At 41.7% G+C, this 16,603-nt stretch overlaps 2 protein-coding genes across 2 annotated transcripts; one reads left to right on the top strand and one right to left on the bottom strand.

Moving 5' to 3' along the window:
- Positions 1 to 2,591: 2,591 nt before the first annotated feature.
- On the bottom strand, positions 2,592 to 10,084 carry LOC122763131 (copine-4-like). Its single transcript, XM_044018208.1, has 7 exons — positions 9,929 to 10,084; positions 6,145 to 6,330; positions 4,403 to 4,582; positions 3,458 to 3,529; positions 3,100 to 3,174; positions 2,927 to 3,010; positions 2,592 to 2,663 (listed from the first exon to the last, which is right to left on the bottom strand). Exons 2-7 carry the CDS (start codon positions 6,307 to 6,309, stop codon positions 2,634 to 2,636), a joined length of 606 nt encoding a protein of 201 aa, XP_043874143.1. The 5' UTR covers positions 6,310 to 6,330; positions 9,929 to 10,084; the 3' UTR covers positions 2,592 to 2,633.
- A 371-nt stretch (positions 10,085 to 10,455) lies between these two features.
- cmtm6 (CKLF-like MARVEL transmembrane domain containing 6) lies at positions 10,456 to 16,205 on the top strand. The gene is made up of 5 exons (XM_044018207.1): positions 10,456 to 10,581; positions 11,707 to 11,827; positions 13,206 to 13,382; positions 13,480 to 13,578; positions 14,020 to 16,205. The coding sequence occupies exons 2-5, from the start codon at positions 11,714 to 11,716 to the stop codon at positions 14,185 to 14,187; spliced, it is 558 nt and encodes a 185-aa protein (XP_043874142.1). The 5' UTR covers positions 10,456 to 10,581; positions 11,707 to 11,713; the 3' UTR covers positions 14,188 to 16,205.
- The last annotated feature ends 398 nt before the right edge of the window (positions 16,206 to 16,603 follow it).

Below are 16,603 nucleotides of genomic sequence, written 5' to 3'. Positions count from 1 at the left end.
CATAACTAACATATATGTGACCATGAAAACAAGTCAATATATGTAAGTAGACCGTAACTAACATATGTATGTGACCATGAAAACAAGTAAATATATGTAAGTAGACCGTAACTAACATATATATGTGACCATGAAAACAAGTTAATATATGTAAGTAGACCTCCATAACTAACATATATGTGACCGTGAAAACAAGTTAATATATGTAAGTAGACCTCCATAACTAACATATATATGTGACCATGAAAACAAGTTAATATATGTAAGTAGACCACCATAACTAACATATATGTGTGACCGCGGAAAACAAGTTAATATATGTAAGTAGACCACCATAACTAACATATACAAGAACCATGCACACAAGTTAATATATGTAAGTAGACCTCCATAACTAACATATATGTGACCATGAAAACAAGTTAATATATGTAAGTAGACCTCCATAACTAACATATATGTGATCATGAAAACAAGTTAATATATGTAAGTAGACCTCCATAACTAACATATATGTGACCGTGAAAACAAGTTAATATATGTAAGTAGACCTCCATAACTAACATATATGTGACCATGAAAACAAGTTAATATATGTAAGTAGACCTCATAACTAACATATATATGTGACCATGAAAACAAGTTACTATATGTAAGTAGACCTCCATAACTAACATATATGTGACCATGAAAACAAGTTAATATATGTAAGTAGACCTCCATAACTAATATATATTTGACCAACCATGAAAACAAGTTAATATATGTAAGTAGACCTTCATAACTAACACATATATGTGACCATGAAAACAAGTTAATATATGTAAGTAGACCTCCATAACTAACATATATATGTGACCATGAAAACAAGTTAATATATGTAAGTAGACCTCCATAACTAACATATATGTGACAATGAAAACAAGTTAATATATGTAAGTAGACCTACGTAACTAACATATATGTGTGATACAAGCATTCGATGTCACCTGTTAAAGTGTGTTTAAGTACCAACACTGGCCACTAGTTGGCATCATCAAAAATTTTAACACACACACTGGATTCTTGAAAATCGTGACATTTTAGGATTTTTAGTCTGGGAGCATGTTTGGAACGTCCAGAACACCATACAATGGTCAAAAATAGGAGGACCTAAAATGTCCTCATATTTCTCAATGTACTCATATCGTTGGTGTATTATCATAAAAATGTCCTGATTTGTCACGAAAACAAGTGCACACACACTCACACACACGCTCTCTCTCTCTCTCACACACACACACACACAGAGTCTCTCTCTCTGTCTCTCACACACACACAGTCTCTCTTTCACACACACCTTCACACACACTCTCACACACACACACACATACTCTCACACACACACACAGTTCTTCTCTCTCTCTCTCTCACACACACACACACACAAAGCCCTCTCTCTCTCACACACACACACACACACACAGCCCCTCTCTCTCTCTCACACACACACACACAGCTCCTCTCTCTGTCTCTCTCACACACACAGCTCCTCTCTGTCTCTCTCTTCCTCACACACACAGCTCCCTCTCTTTCACACACTCTCACACACACACACACACACATACTTTCACACACACACACAGTCTTTCTCTCACACACAATATCATCATCATCACAGTTCTCTTCACACACACACACACACAGTCTCTCTCTCTGTCTCTCACACACACACACAGTCTCTCTCTCTCATGATGTTTTCATATATTCATATCAGTGGTAGAGTGAGGGTTTTAATTCCTGACTCGTCTACTAAACTCTACAGTGCTCTCGACGGTTGCACATACTGTATGAATGAGTGAATGAGTGACAGTGAATTAATAAGTGAACGTGATAGTGAATAAGTAAGAGTGAATGTGATAGTGAATGAGTGAGTGAATGTGATAGATAGTGAGTGAGTGAGTGAGTGAGTGAGTGAGCAAGTGAGGGAATGTGTGAGTGATTGAATGAATGTGTGAGATGTTGAATGCATTGGTGTGGCATGGTCTGAAGAGCATCTGAACGATGTTTTGAGAAGATTACACTAAATGTGTGACAAGAGAAGCCTTTGAAAGGTTAGGGATCAAATCAAAGATGGCAGAACAAAACATTAAGGATGCGTTGAACTCGGCTTGGCTCAAGGGTTCCAGTGATACATCGTTTGTGAAAAACGGATGAACAAGTCAAAAGTTAATGTACATACAAGCATGTCCAACTTTGTCCTGTTGGTGGTGCTAGAGCTCTGGAGCTTGCGTTGCTTACACAGTATCACCACTTGAACCCAAGTAACGGGTGGTCTGCTGTTAAATTATTACAATATTGGGGAATTATTACATTATCAGGACCTGTGAAATGAAGGATAACCTGATAATGTAATAACCTCATGTAATACTTTATTACATTATTGGGAAGTTATTACATTATCAGGTTCTACAAAAGTATCTTGAATGTGATATGTGAATGCATGAGTGAATGTGATAGTGAATGAGTGAGTGAGAGAGAGAGAGAGAGAGAGAGAGAGAGAGAGCGTGTGTGTGTGTGTTTGTGTTTGTGTGTACCTGCAGTTTGCGTTCATGGTCTCCGCTGCAGTGAGTTCAGAGACACTTTGAAAGTTTTCACACTGGGTTCAGGTTGTTCATCACAGTCTGAGAGAGAGAGAGAGAGGAGAGAGAGGAGGAGAGAGAGAGAGAGAGAGAGAGGGGGAGAGAGGGCAAAAAGAGAGGGAGAGAGGGAGGAGAGAGAGAGAGGGGAGAGAGGGGAGGGAGAGAGAGAGAGAGAGAGAGAGAGGAGGAGGAGAGAGAGAGAGAGAGAGAGGGAGACATCACATGATCAGTAAACATGCAGCTGTTTCTTGTTCATGTTGTTAATAAAGTACATTTGAATTGTGTGTGTGTGTGTGTGTGTTCACCTCAGTTCTATAGACGAGCTGCATCGTCGCGTCATCATTCAGTCTGTAGATCTCTAGGAACGGATCTGACTTACTGAAGAAGTCCTAGAGAGAGAGAGAGAGAGAGCGTGTGTGTGTGTGTTTGTGTTTGTGTGAGACAGGAACACACACACACACACACACACACACGTTACCTTATCGTCAAGTTTCCTGGCACTGAAGGAAAGCTCGATGTAGTCGTCGTTTCCTGTCAGTTCCTCTGCTGTGATCTGACAACACACACACACATACACACATACACACATACACACATACACACATACACACAAACACAAGAAACACATATACACAAAAACACACACACACCCACTCATTAAAGTGGAACTAAACCTCTTTTTTTCTAAGTTGTTGTAAACTCCAGTTTAAATGCAGGAAGGAAGAACATGGAGACAGGAAACAGCTGGACGTGTCCTGAGAGAAGAGGATTTGACATCTGTGTCTCTGAGGACACATAAGGACACATGAGGACTTCATGTCTCAGCAGAGACTCACCGTGATGATGGTTTTCCCCACGGTTCCTCCAGGTCTGAGCAGAGCTTTGGACAGTTTCCTCTGAGAGATGATCTACACACACGCACACACACACACACACACACACACAGACACACACATGTTCGACATTCATGACTTGAGGGGACATTGCATTGACTTACATTCATTTCTTGGAGACTTACTCTAACCTTAACCACAATTACTAATGGCCTAATCCTAATCCTAATCCTAACCCTAACCCTAACCTAACCCTAACCTAACCTTAAAACATATCTTCACCTTAAAATGTAGTAATTTACGTTATGGGGACTTGCTTTTTGTCCCCACAAGGAGGACAAGTCCCCATAATGTGAGGTTTAGGTTCCCACAACATTAGTAATACCTGGACACACATCACACACACACACGCACAGACACACTCACACACATACACACGCGCACACACACACACACACAGACACACACGTATACACAGAGACACACACATACACACACGCCATTGTGACACACACACACACACACACCTGAACACACACACACACACACAGACACGCAAGACACACACACACACACATTTTTCATATTAAAATCAAAGTCTTCTCTTTGTCTTTTTCTGTCTCAGACTGAAGACAAGTGAACATAATGTGGACATTAAGGCGTAAGTCTGATGGACAGTCTTAGACTCCACCTCCTCTCCCTCAGTAGAAACTCAGTCTTGTGTGCAGTGGGTGGAGCTAACAGCCATATAATGGTGCATTCTCACAAAACAACATTTATGGTGAAAAGACGTGTGTGTGTGTGTGTTTGTTGTGTAGCTTCGTGCCACGTTGTGTCCCATGTGCACTGGATCTAAGACATCAGAAATGGGCGGGAAGTCACGGAAGTCATGTGACTTCCCGCCCACACACTCAGGTAAGTGTGTGGGCGTGGCCTCCTTGGTCTCACCTGTCCCAGTGTGCACTCCACTGAGCCCAGGAAGTCCGCCTCCCGCAGGCCGTTGTAGCCGCTGTTGACGTCAAACAGCTCGAAGCGCAGCCGCTGCACCTCTTCAAAATAAAAGTCCAGAGTGAACACCTTGGAGTAGGTGGGATTGACGCAGCTGCGCATCACCTCCGTGCGGTCCACCTGCAGGGGACACGTGGCAGCGGGACGTCAAAGGACGGCAGAAAATTACATCAGAAGAAGACACAAACACTTTATATGAACATTGATGAAATCATTTGTCCAGGTTTTGCCTGGACCACAGTTGTCCTCAGAGGACATCATTTCCTCCTAATGAGAAGGGCATTTAAATTGGAGCGCCCCCTGAAGTGTATTACTGCCCCCTGCTGGTGTCTGTGGACATGTTGTTTTTACATATGACACACTATGGATTGTCTCATAATGTTTTATTTTGTGTTGATTTGTCTCTTTTTGTCCCACTTGACACGGTCACATGGGACATCTGTGGACGTCTACAGAGGATCGATGTCTCCAGTCTGACAGAGTGAGGACATCTGATGACATCATCAGTGACAGAGAGGAGACGAGAATGTGGGACGAGAGGAAAAAGAGAGAAAATGAATAAAAAGGAGATGAGTTTGTGTCCATGAGGACGCCTCATTTGCATATTCACCATCAAGTCCACACTAAAAATATTCAAGTGGGACAACGGAAACCAGGTCTGCGCTTTTTACCTGCCTTGCGCCAGAGACACACATAACACAGAGACACACACTCACACAAGCAGGAACCCACGCACAGAGACACACACTCACACATGCAGAACACTACTCACCATGGCAAGAGACACACACTCGCCTGCATACCTGCCTGCCTGCGCACAAAGAAGACACACACATGCATGTGCAGACTACGTCGCAGAGACACACACACCTGCACTTCCTGAGAGACCCTGCGCACTCAGAGACAACACAGAGACACACACCCTTGCATGAGGGAGCCATAGAAACACAGAGACACACACACACGCACTCAGAGACACACACACACGCACGCAGAGACACACATAAACACAGAGACACACGCAGAGACACACACTCACACTTTAAATTAAAATGTGTGTGTGTGTGTCTCCAGGTATTGCTGATGTTGTGGGGACATAAACCTGTTTGTGTGTGTGTGAGAACCTGCAGTTATTCACTGATCACAGGTGACACCAGAGACACCAAAGACACCAGAGACACCAGAGACACCAAAGACACCAGAGGCACCAAAGACACCAGAACCCTTAAAAGACACCAGAGACACAAGGAGCACCAGAGACACAAAGACACCAAAGACACCAGAGACACCAAAGACCTGGGGACACCAAAACACGCACCTGAGACACAAGGAGCCACCAGAGGCACAAAGACACCAGAGACACCAAGACACCAGAGACACAGGAACACCAAGACACCAGAGATACCAAAGACACCAAGACACAGAGACACCAAGACCTGGGGACCACAAACACCTGGGACACCAGGAGCCTGGGGCACCAAGACACCAGATACAGAGACACCAGATACAGAGACACCATAGTTTCATGGTTTCATGGTTTCATAGTTTCATAGTTTAATGGTTTCATAGTTTTATGGTTTCATAGATTCATGGTTTCATAGTTCACTGGGACAAACAGACAAAAACAATCACCTCAAATCACAAATGGAGACATTTAGTATGTGGTTGCCATGGTAACGTACCTCCATCCACTGTCCATGTGACTGCATGTTGAGGACAACACAGGGGTCGGGTTTGGACAGAGCGTCCCGGTCTGAGATTCCCTTACAAGTGAGTCTCAGCTCCACTTTGGTGAGACATGGACTAAACAGACCCAGTGAGTCTGTGGACTCATAGATGTCACTCATGGTGGGGGCGGGTCAGGAAGTCTGCACCAGAACACAAGATTTGACATCTCAACATTAGCATTTAAGTGTTAGCCTTTCAACATTAGTGTTTAAGTGATAGCATTTCAACATTAGCATTTAAGTGTTAAAACGACTCAAACACTGAGCAGCGTTTATCATCGTCATCTTCATCTTCATCATCTTCGTCATCAGTGTCATGTGATCAGCCTGAGAAAGTTCCACTTATGGTTCAGTAAAGATGTTCTGCTGCTGAGGCTCATGTTACGCATGTGTTTTTCACTTCCTGTGCAGGAGATCGAGTTTCTCTGAAACACAGTGACCTGCTGTTTCTGCTGCTGATGACTCTTCTGCTGCTGCTTCTGCTGCTGCTTCTGCTGCTAAATTCTCTCCTTAAAAAACGATTCTCACCTAAAACAAACGACTCTCGCCTAAAACAGATGATTCTCAACTGAAACAAATGATTCTCGCCTAAAAAACGACTCTCTCCAAAAAAAGCAACGCTCACTTAAAACACACAATTCTCGTCTAAAACAAACGACTGTCACCTAAATCAAACGATTCTCGTCTAAAAAATGTATTCTTGCCTAAAACAGATGATTCTCAACTAAAACAAACGGCTCTCGCCTAAAACAGATGATTCTCAAATAACTGACTCTCTAAAACATATGCCTCTCCACTGAAATAAACGATTCTCACTTAAAACACACGTTTCTCGCCTATAAAACACACGATTCTCGCCTAAAACAAACGAATCTCTCCAAAAAAAGCAACTCTCGCTTAAAACAAACGATTCACACCTAAAAAAAACTACTCTCTCCAAAAAACCACTCTCACTTAAAACACACGATTCTCGCCTAAAACAAACGATTCTCGCTTAAAACACACGATTCTCGTCTAAAACACACGATTCTTGCCTAAATCAAACGATTCTTGTCTAAAACAAACGACTCTCGTCCAAAACAAAAGATTCTTGTCTAAAACAAATGACTCTCGTCAAAAACAAACGACTCTCGTCCAAAACAAACGATTCTCGCCTAAAACATATGCCTCTCAACTGAAATAAACGATTCTGGCCTACAACACACGGCTCTCGCCTAAAACAGATGATTCTCAAATAAAACAAATGATTTTCGCCTAAAAAAACGTCTCTCCAAATAAAACGACTCTCTAAAACATATGCCTCTCAACTGAAATAAACGATTCTCACTTAAAACACACGTTTCTCGCCTAAAACAAACGACTCTCTCCAAAAAGCAACTCTGTAAACACGATTCCGCTTTCACCAGCGAATCTCTCCAAAAAAAGCAACTCTCGCTTAAAACAAACGATTCACACCTAAAAAAAACTACTCTCTCCAAAAAACCACTCTCACTTAAAACACACGATTCTCGCCTAAAACAAACGATTCTCGCTTAAAACACACGATTCTCGTCTAAAACACACGATTCTTGCCTAAATCAAACGATTCTTGTCTAAAACAAACGACTCTCGTCCAAAACAAAAGATTCTTGTCTAAAACAAATGACTCTCGTCAAAAACAAACGACTCTCGTCCAAAACAAACGATTCTCGCCTAAAACATATGCCTCTCAACTGAAATAAACGATTCTGGCCTACAACACACGACTCTCGCATAAAACAAACTATTCACAACTAAAACAAATAATTCTCGCCTAAAAAAATGACTCTCCAAAAAAAACAACTCTCGCTTAAAACACACGATTCTGCGCTAAACTACTCTCTCAAACTCTCCAAACTACTCTCGCCAAAACACGATTCTCGCCAAAACAAGCGATTCTCGATTAAAACAAAAGCGATTCTTTCGATTAAGCACAATTCGCTTAAAACACGGTTACTGCGCCTAAAACAAAGCGATTCTTGCGAAAAAACTACTCTCCAAAAAAGCAATGCTGCGTAAAAACACGATTCTCATCTAAAACACCGATTCTCGCCTAAATCAAAGCGATTCTTGTCTAAAACAAGCGACTCTCATCAAAAAGCTACTCTCTCAAACTGCTCTCACTTAAAGAACACCACGATTCTCGCCAAAACAAGCGATTCTGATTAAAACAAGCGATTCGATTAAAGCGCACAATTCTACGCTTAAAAACCTGCGATTCTCGCCCACAAAACAAAAGCGATTCTTGCGAAAAAACTACTCTCTCCAAAAAAAACAATGCTCGCTTAAAACACACGATTCTCATCTAAAACACACGATTCTCGCCTAAATCAAACGATTCTTGTCTAAAACAAACGACTCTCATCCAAAACAAACGATTCTCTCCTAAAATGTATGCCTCTCAACTGAAGTGCGATTCTGCCTACAACAAATGACTCTCGTCCAAAACAAACGATTCTTGTCTAAAACAAACGACTCTCATCCAAAACAAACAATTCTCGCCTAAAACGTATGCCTCTCAACTGAAATAAACGATTCTCGCCTACGATTCTCGCATAAAACAAACAATTCTCGCCTACAACACACAACTCTCGCATAAAACAAACGATTCTCAACTAAAACAAATGATTCTCGTCTAAAAAAATTACTCTCCAAACAAAACGACTCTTGTTTAAAACACACGATTCTCGCCTAAAACAAACAACTCTCTCCAAAAAAAACAACTCTCGCTTAAAACACGATTCTCGTCTAAAACAAATGACTCTCTCCAAAAAAAAACAACTCTCGCTTAAAACAAACGATTCCCGCCTAAAAAACTACTCTCTCCAAAAAAAACACTCTCTCCAAAAAAAACTATTCTCACTTAAAACACACGATTCTCGCCTAAAACAAGCGACTGCGCTCGAAATGGCGACTCTCACCTGCGGCTGCGATTCACCGCAGCCTAAATCAGAGCAATTCTTGTCTAAAACAAATGAAGCTCTAGGTCAAAACAAACAATTCTTCACAAAACAAGCGACTCTCGTCCAAAACAGCGATTCTCGCCTAAAAAAAGACTCATCTAAAACACAGGATTCTCGCCTAAAACACACGACTCTTGCCTAAAACAAATGACTCTTTCCTAAAACAAACAATTCTCTCCGAAAACAAACAATTCTTGCCTAAAACAAATGATTGTCTCCTAAAACAAACGATTCTCTCCTAAAACAAACGATTCTCGCCTAAAACAAACAATTCTCTCCTAAAACAAACGATTCTCGCCTAAAACAAACGATTCTCTCCTAAAACAAACGATTCTCTCCTGACTATGACTGAGGGAGCTTTCCTTTGTCTACAGCAACAGAACAGGAGTGGGCGTAGTCCTTTAGAGCCCAGCCTGAACCTGGTGCTGAGAGCTCACAGGTGCATGCTGGGAGGTGGAACATGCAACCTGGCTCCATCTGAGGCTCCAGATCAGAGAGATTAGAATCCCATCAGTCGCAGCTCTGTGCTCCAATGATAGACGTTCCACCACTCACCACAGGTGAGTCGTTAGTGAGAGAAACTGATGGTTTGAATAAATGCGATGATTATTGATTATTATCTGATTATTGATGATCAATAATGACATCATTAATATTAATGAGCTTTAACATGAACAATCTGACAATGACACACACTCACATACACACACACACGTACACGGTGTGTAAAATAAAGGCTCATTCCATCATTTTATTACCTGTGCACAGGTGCAGAGAGAAGAAGAATCATGAGAAAGTTTCCAGTTTCAGCTCAGACACTGAACTGACATCAGCTCCTCCTCTTCATCGTCATCATCATCACCTCCCTCCTGCTGCTGCTGCTGCTGCTGTCAGAGACTCTACTCACTACTCACTACTCACTGCTGCTGCTGCTGCTGCTACTCACGCCTTTATAGCGGAAGCCTCTCTCACACACACACACACACACACACACACACACACACGGAGAGAGAGAGAGAGAGGACAGCGGTCTGCTGCGCCCTCTGCAGGCCGAGTGTGTTAAAAGCAAGTGTTCAAATAATCATAATCTGTAAATACATTCACTCTTATATTCATGGGTTAGTTCACTCACGTCACGTGATCATAAACTGTGTTTTATGTTCTTTATGATTATTACTGTTTAAAAAATGTGTTTTCCATGAGAAACCGAAAAAAACGGAACACAGACGAGGCACGGATCTTATTTTGAAAGGGCGAGTAGAGGAAGTGGAGCGTGCGCGCGCGTGTCTGACTTGACAGAGGAAACGAAAAGCAAAGAAAAGTGGTAAATGCGGAAGTTTGCGACAAGTTTGTTCAACGGCGAAAAACGGAGCGACGAGTGAGTGAAGCGGAGAAGAAAGAGGAGAAGAAAGTGAGTTTAATTCTGTTTGTTTGAATGTTTAAACTTTAGAGGAGTTCAGAGACGTGACGTCACACCAAGACATCGAGGTTAAATACGCGTTCTTTTACTGGAAAACCACGTTTCACTGGAAAAAGAGACGTTTTTATCATACGCGCAGGCGCGCGCGCGCACACACACACACACACATACGAGCGTTCTGAAGCCAAAACTGAAACCTTACAAATACACAAACACTGTGGGTGTGTGTGAGTTACACACAGTTGTTTACACCTGAACAACCTTTTCCCTCTCGCCTGCAGGAGGCGCCACAGACGCGTCCCGACAACATCAGAGGGTTTTAGTGATAATGTTTAAGAACGTGTTCACGTCTTTACCTCTTTAACCTCCACACGTCCTACATCAGCACGTGCAGTTTGATCGGGAATGATGATTTTCTAAGTGTTTTTTAGTCCCATCAGGACCGTCACGGTGTCGTCACACTTTAATGTAGAGACGTGGTTCACAGGACTTGACACGAGACTTCCATCCATCCATCATCTCGTGCTTTAACCTCCACCGGAGGGCGGGTTCACACCCTGACCCTTGACAGATTGACAGTCCATCACAGGATCACACACACGCACACACACATCACCAGAGAAACAACCATTCACTCTCACATTCATACCGCTGGTCAATTTAGAGTGACCAGTTTAAGATTGGAGAAGAAGTTTTGATAAATATTACGGTTTTAAAACAATCAAAGTTTATTGTATTTATTTATTTTTTGTTAAAGCTGTGGTTTCTCTGTCAGTTCAGATGTAAATGTGGGAGTGGCTGAAACCTCCTGACACTCACACACCAAACATTTGCTCTCTATCATCAACTATCATCAATCTTGGAATACGACAACTTTAAAACACGTTGTTTTCTCTGTTTTTCACTGGTTTTGCACAGTTAGAAACAGGTGTTTGGAAGGGGGAGGGGGAACAGTGGGGGGGAGGGGCTTGTGCGTGTTTTAAAGGTGAATTCCACTGATTGTTTATTACCAGTTCAAATCCTGCACCTGCCAACGTTGACACATTCACGATGATCTTCATCTCGATGTGAAACACAGTGGATTGTTGGCAGTGATGCTGATGTTTTGTCTCTCAGGACCATCATGGCGTCTGAAGTTTACTCCCCCACGACGGCTCCCAACCCCACGACTTCCTGGTGTTTGATTCCGTCAGAACATCTGGATCAAGCACGCTTCGTGGTCAAGCTAACACAAGTGGTGAGATTGAGGGTCCTCTTAAACCTCGTGGGACAATTTGTTTGTGGTCCTCACCTCTCTTTAGGGCTTTTTGTTGGGGTTAAGTCCTGGTTTTAGGGTTCACATAAGGGGCAAGAGAATTGTGTGTGTCTGTGTGTGTGTGTGTGTGTCCATTTGTGATGTGTCGATGTCCGTGTGTGTCCGTGTGTGTGTGTGGGAGAGTAGGTAGTGTGTGTGTGTATGTGTGTCTGTGTTTGTTTTTTTCCGTGTGTGTGTCGTGTGTATGTATACATGTTTATGTCCCGTGTCTGTGTAATGTATCCCACTGTATGTATCCCATAATATTACCTGTGTATGTATATGTGTGTGTGTGTGGCCAATATATCGTAATAATGTCATATGTGTTCCGTGTATGTATCCGTGTGTGTGTGTATGTGTGTGTATCGTAATGTGTGTGTGTGTGTGTCCGTGTGTGTGTATGTGTCCCTGTATGCCCTTGTGTGTGTCCATAATGCATTATTAATAATGTGTGTGTGTGTGATGTGTGTGTGTGTGTATTTAATATTCATGTGTCGATGTGTGTGTGTATTAATGTCCATGTGTGTCCATAATGTGTGTGTGTGTGTGTGTGTGTGTGTGTCCATGTGTGTCCGTGTGTGTGTGTGTGTGTGTCCATGTGTGCCCATGTGTAATGTCCGTGTCCATAATGTGTCACGTGTGTGTGTGTGTGTCGTGTGTGTGTGTGTGTGTGTGTGTGTGTTGACCTTCCTCATCCAGTGGGAAGTGAAAGTGTTGCAGATGTGAAGTTCTGGGTCACATCTGCTGTCGTTAGCAGATCTCAGTGCTGCTGTCGCAACACTGTGTGTGTGTGTGCGTGTGCGCGTGTGTGTCTTATCACCTCATAACTAAATAGTTCTAATTAGAGCAGCAACTGTTATTTTCATAATCCATTCATTTGTTGATTATTTTTCTTGTTTTTGTCCACAAACTGAAAATGAGTTTGAAGGATTTCTTTGTTTTTATGGAGCAAAGAAAGTAGAAAATATTCACATTAAAGAAGCTGAAAATGACAGGGTGGTTTTAATGATCGATTAATTAATATTCAAGTGGTATATATTTAGTTTATAAATTATATAAATCAATGCAAATCAATGTTATTTGATCTTTGGTTGATCAAAGTAGGTCCCTGGGTGCTACTCAGTGTGGCAGCCCACTGCTCCTAATTCTAGGATGAGTCAAATGCAGAGAAATAATTTCCCTAAGGGGATTAATAAAGGATATGTTCTATTCTATTCTATTCTATTCTTTTACTACCAAATAATGAGCTGGTCTTTATATCAATGAACAGACTGACTGCCAAATAATGTGACTCCTCCCTCATGTGTGACTCCTCCCTCAGCTCTTCTCGTCCGTGGCCTTCCTCCTGGAGGAGGTGGTCAGCAGCTGCTCCAGCTGCTTCGCCCTGTATTTGTTTGAGTTTGTCACGTGCACAGCCTTCCTCTTCACGCTGCTGCTCCTCATCCTCCTCTCCACCTCGCTGCACACCACCTTCGGCATCACCTGTTGGCCAAGTCTGGTAAGAGCAGACTCTGCTTCAACAGTGTTGGGGTTCTTCTTCACCACAGTAAACTTGACTCCCCTCTCCTCCTCCTCCTCCTCCTCCTCCTCTGCAGGATTTCTGTTACACCACTGCCGTGGCCGTTCTCTTCTTCGTTTCCTCCATCATTTTCGCTTCAGACAACAACGGATCAACTCTGGAGAAAAGTGCTGTGGTGAGATGTTACCTCCTCTCCTACCTCCTCTCCTAACTACTCTGTACCTCCTCTTCTTCCTCCTCTCCTTCCTCCTCTCCTTACTCCTCTCCTTTCTCCTCTCCTTTCTCCTCTCCTACCACCTCTCCTTACTCCTCTCCTAACTCCTCTCCTACCTCCTCTCCTACCACCTCTCCTTACTCCTCTTCTACCTCCTCATTTCCTCCTCTGCTCACTCTCTTCCTTTCCTTTCCTACCTCCTCCTTTCCTCCTCTGCTCACTTTCTTCCTTTCCTCTCTTTTCCTCTCCTCCTTCCTTTCACTTCATCTCCTTGCTTCCTGTCTCCTTTCTTTGCTTCCTTCTTTCCTCAACCTTATATCCTTCCATTCCTTCCCTTGCCTTCTCTGTTCCTCTCCTCCTCCTGGATGAACTTCCTGTTTGTTTTGGCTCCTCCTCCTGCAGGCGTTTGGTTTCCTGGCGACGTTGGCGTTCGTCGTGGATGTCGTCATCTTCTATAAGAGGCGTGGTTTCCCTTTCCTTAGTGGCGGGAAGGCGGAGTCGAGTAACGGCGGCCCCGTGACGGCGGAGGCTCCGGCAGAGAAGGAGAGACTCAACGCTGACGGCGAGTAAAGTTGCTCTTTGTGTTTGTGCCGCGTCCAAAGGTCAGAGGTCATTTTACACACTATTCTTTTAATGTGACAACAGGAGGCGGAGCTTCAGCAGCAAGAGTTTTTTTTTTTTTGATCGATGACCTCGTGATTCAGATTTGACTCAATCATTAAACCACTGAATGGACAGATTATTCCTTTATTATTGGATCAATAACCAAGATTTAAAATAAATAAATAAGCTCCTCCCTCTCACACCACTGAAAAAAGAAACATTCATTTTGTGTCTGAATACCAGGATCCACATTTACACCCAGATAATCCAGATTATTGACGTTGTCCAGATTATCCAGATTATCTAGATAATCCAGATTATTCAAATCGTCCAGACTATTCAGATTATCTAGATAATCCAGATTATTCACGTTGTCCAGACTATCCAGATTATCTAGATCATCCAGATTATTCACGTTATCCATATTATCTAGATAATCCAGATTATTCAAATCATCCAGATTATTCTTATTAGTTTAAAGTGTGTTACTACTGTGGATGAGCGGTTACTGTGAGCGTCACCCAGTGGTGAGGGATTGTGAGCGACTAAAGTGGACTAAAGATCTTATCGCGTTAATCCCTCGTGATATTTGAAGAACAGTATTTGTGAGGATATTTCACAGAGTTTTGAAGGTGTGATGACTCGGTTTGTCCAGCAGAGGGAGCTGAAAAACACTCAGCAACGTCGTGACACGGGGGCGACGTTGATCTCAGGAGGTTTAATGATAGAAATGACGTTACAGTCAGAGACCACTGTGCTGTGAGCGGCGCCCCCTGCTGCTGCAGTACCTACGTCACATGATCACGTCTTTATTGTGTGGGAGAGAGAGTGGTTTACAAACTTGAGTTTCCTGTTTGAGATAAATCTGTGATCATGTGACGTAGATATTCTCCTTGAGTCTCTGCTGAGTGTGAGCCTGGTTCTCAGCAGCAGGGGGCGCTCACAGCTCAGATTGTGTCAGTTCCTCATATCAGAATTATGATTTTTTTAAAAAACCTGTTGATCAGTTTCAACTCTAACGTAACTTTGTTTCATATTTGTTTCTAACTTTAAGTTTTTATTATTGTTTTTTTCTGGTCCTCTTTTGTTCAAACTCTACATTCTGTTTGTAACAAACGTCGTTTATGAAGGAAATGAATGAGTGAATGTTGTGTTTTTATTGACTGTCGTTGATTTAAATTAAGAAATAAATGTAAAAGATTAAAGTAATCCAGATGATTTTAACAAATGTTTAAAGATGAAAAGTGACTTCTTTTTTTTAACCCCAAATCAAGTCGCACTCGCAGCTGGAGAGGGCTCCAGAGTCACCAAAACAACTTCCTGTCACTCTGGCCTTCAAAATAAAAGCCGCTGACTTCCAACTTTTCTACTACTTCTTCCCATTCCCTTTTTATTATTATTTTTTGATAAACTTTATTGACAATTCAGTGGTAACGTTTGGTGTTTGTGTCGACGTTCTCCTCCACGCTCAACGTCAACGTTTATCGCAATTAGGTTTTTTTTCTTTTTGTTTTTGTTTTTTTTTTTCTAAAAACTGGACTGCAATTTAACAACAAACACAAATGTTTTAGTTGACTTTTTTCTTTCTTAGTTTCTTAAGTTTCCATGTTTTATTTGCGTTAAAATCGTAAAAGTCGTAAACCAATGAAACCATGAGATTAAGCAGCCAATTATGTCACCACTGAAACACAGCTCTATAATCTCATGTCATGCAGGGGTCAAAGGTCACACGTGTAACAGTCTTTGATTCTGTAAAGTCTTATCTTAAACTTTATATTGAAAAAAAAACATGTTTATTAATCTGTGTCAGACAATCTAAGATAAAAAAAAAATCAGACTTTGTATAAATGTGATGCATGTTCAGGACCAAGTACACACACACACATTTAGTATGAATGTGTTTTTTAAAGCTGCTGCAGTTTCATTTCTATCATCACTTTATATTCTGTCATGTCATGAATAAAGATTTTCCAGGACAAAACAAAGGCGTGTGTTTGTTTACCACCATGGGAAGAATATGGAAAACATAGGATTTTAACTGAAGATTATTTTCATAAATCTGTCCATTAATTTTCTTCATTCATTGAGTAATTAAGAAATTGTGATGTTTTCAAATATGTTTGTTTTTGTCCACAAATACAAAATGATTTGATTTCTTAAAATACTCATATTTAAGAAGGTGAAAAATGACAAAGTAGAAAATGTTCACATTTAAGAAGCTGAAAAATGACAGAAAGTAGAAAATGTTCACATTTAAGAAGCTGAAAAATGACAAAGTAGAAAATGTTCATATTTAAGAAGCTGAAAAATGACAGAAAGTAGAAAATGTTCACATTTAAGAAGCCGAAAATGACAGAAAGTAGAAAATGTTCACATTTAAGTA

The sequence above is a fragment of the Solea senegalensis genome, unplaced genomic scaffold (genome assembly GCF_019176455.1).
Source record: "Solea senegalensis isolate Sse05_10M unplaced genomic scaffold, IFAPA_SoseM_1 scf7180000016486, whole genome shotgun sequence".
Taxonomy (NCBI): Eukaryota; Metazoa; Chordata; class Actinopteri; order Pleuronectiformes; family Soleidae; genus Solea; species Solea senegalensis.
The sequence above is the reverse complement of the archived record's forward strand: the minus strand, read 5'-3'. Positions and strand labels throughout refer to the sequence as shown.

Excerpts from the sequence above, each read along its gene's own strand:
- cmtm6 (XM_044018207.1), top strand. The coding sequence starts at position 11,714 with ATGGCGTCTGAAGTTTACTCCCCCACGACGGCTCCCAACCCCACGACT. Across the intron at positions 11,828-13,205 it reads TGGTCAAGCTAACACAAGTG|CTCTTCTCGTCCGTGGCCTT; the intron begins GTGAGATTGAGG and ends CTCCTCCCTCAG. Across the intron at positions 13,579-14,019 it reads CTCTGGAGAAAAGTGCTGTG|GCGTTTGGTTTCCTGGCGAC; the intron begins GTGAGATGTTAC and ends CTCCTCCTGCAG.
- LOC122763131 (XM_044018208.1), bottom strand. The coding sequence starts at position 6,309 with ATGAGTGACATCTATGAGTCCACAGACTCACTGGGTCTGTTTAGTCCA. Across the intron at positions 3,175-3,457 it reads TGGGGAAAACCATCATCACG|ATCACAGCAGAGGAACTGAC; the intron begins GTGAGTCTCTGC and ends GTGTGTTGTCAG. Across the intron at positions 2,664-2,926 it reads AGCTCGTCTATAGAACTGAG|ACTGTGATGAACAACCTGAA; the intron begins GTGAACACACAC and ends TCTCTCTCTCAG.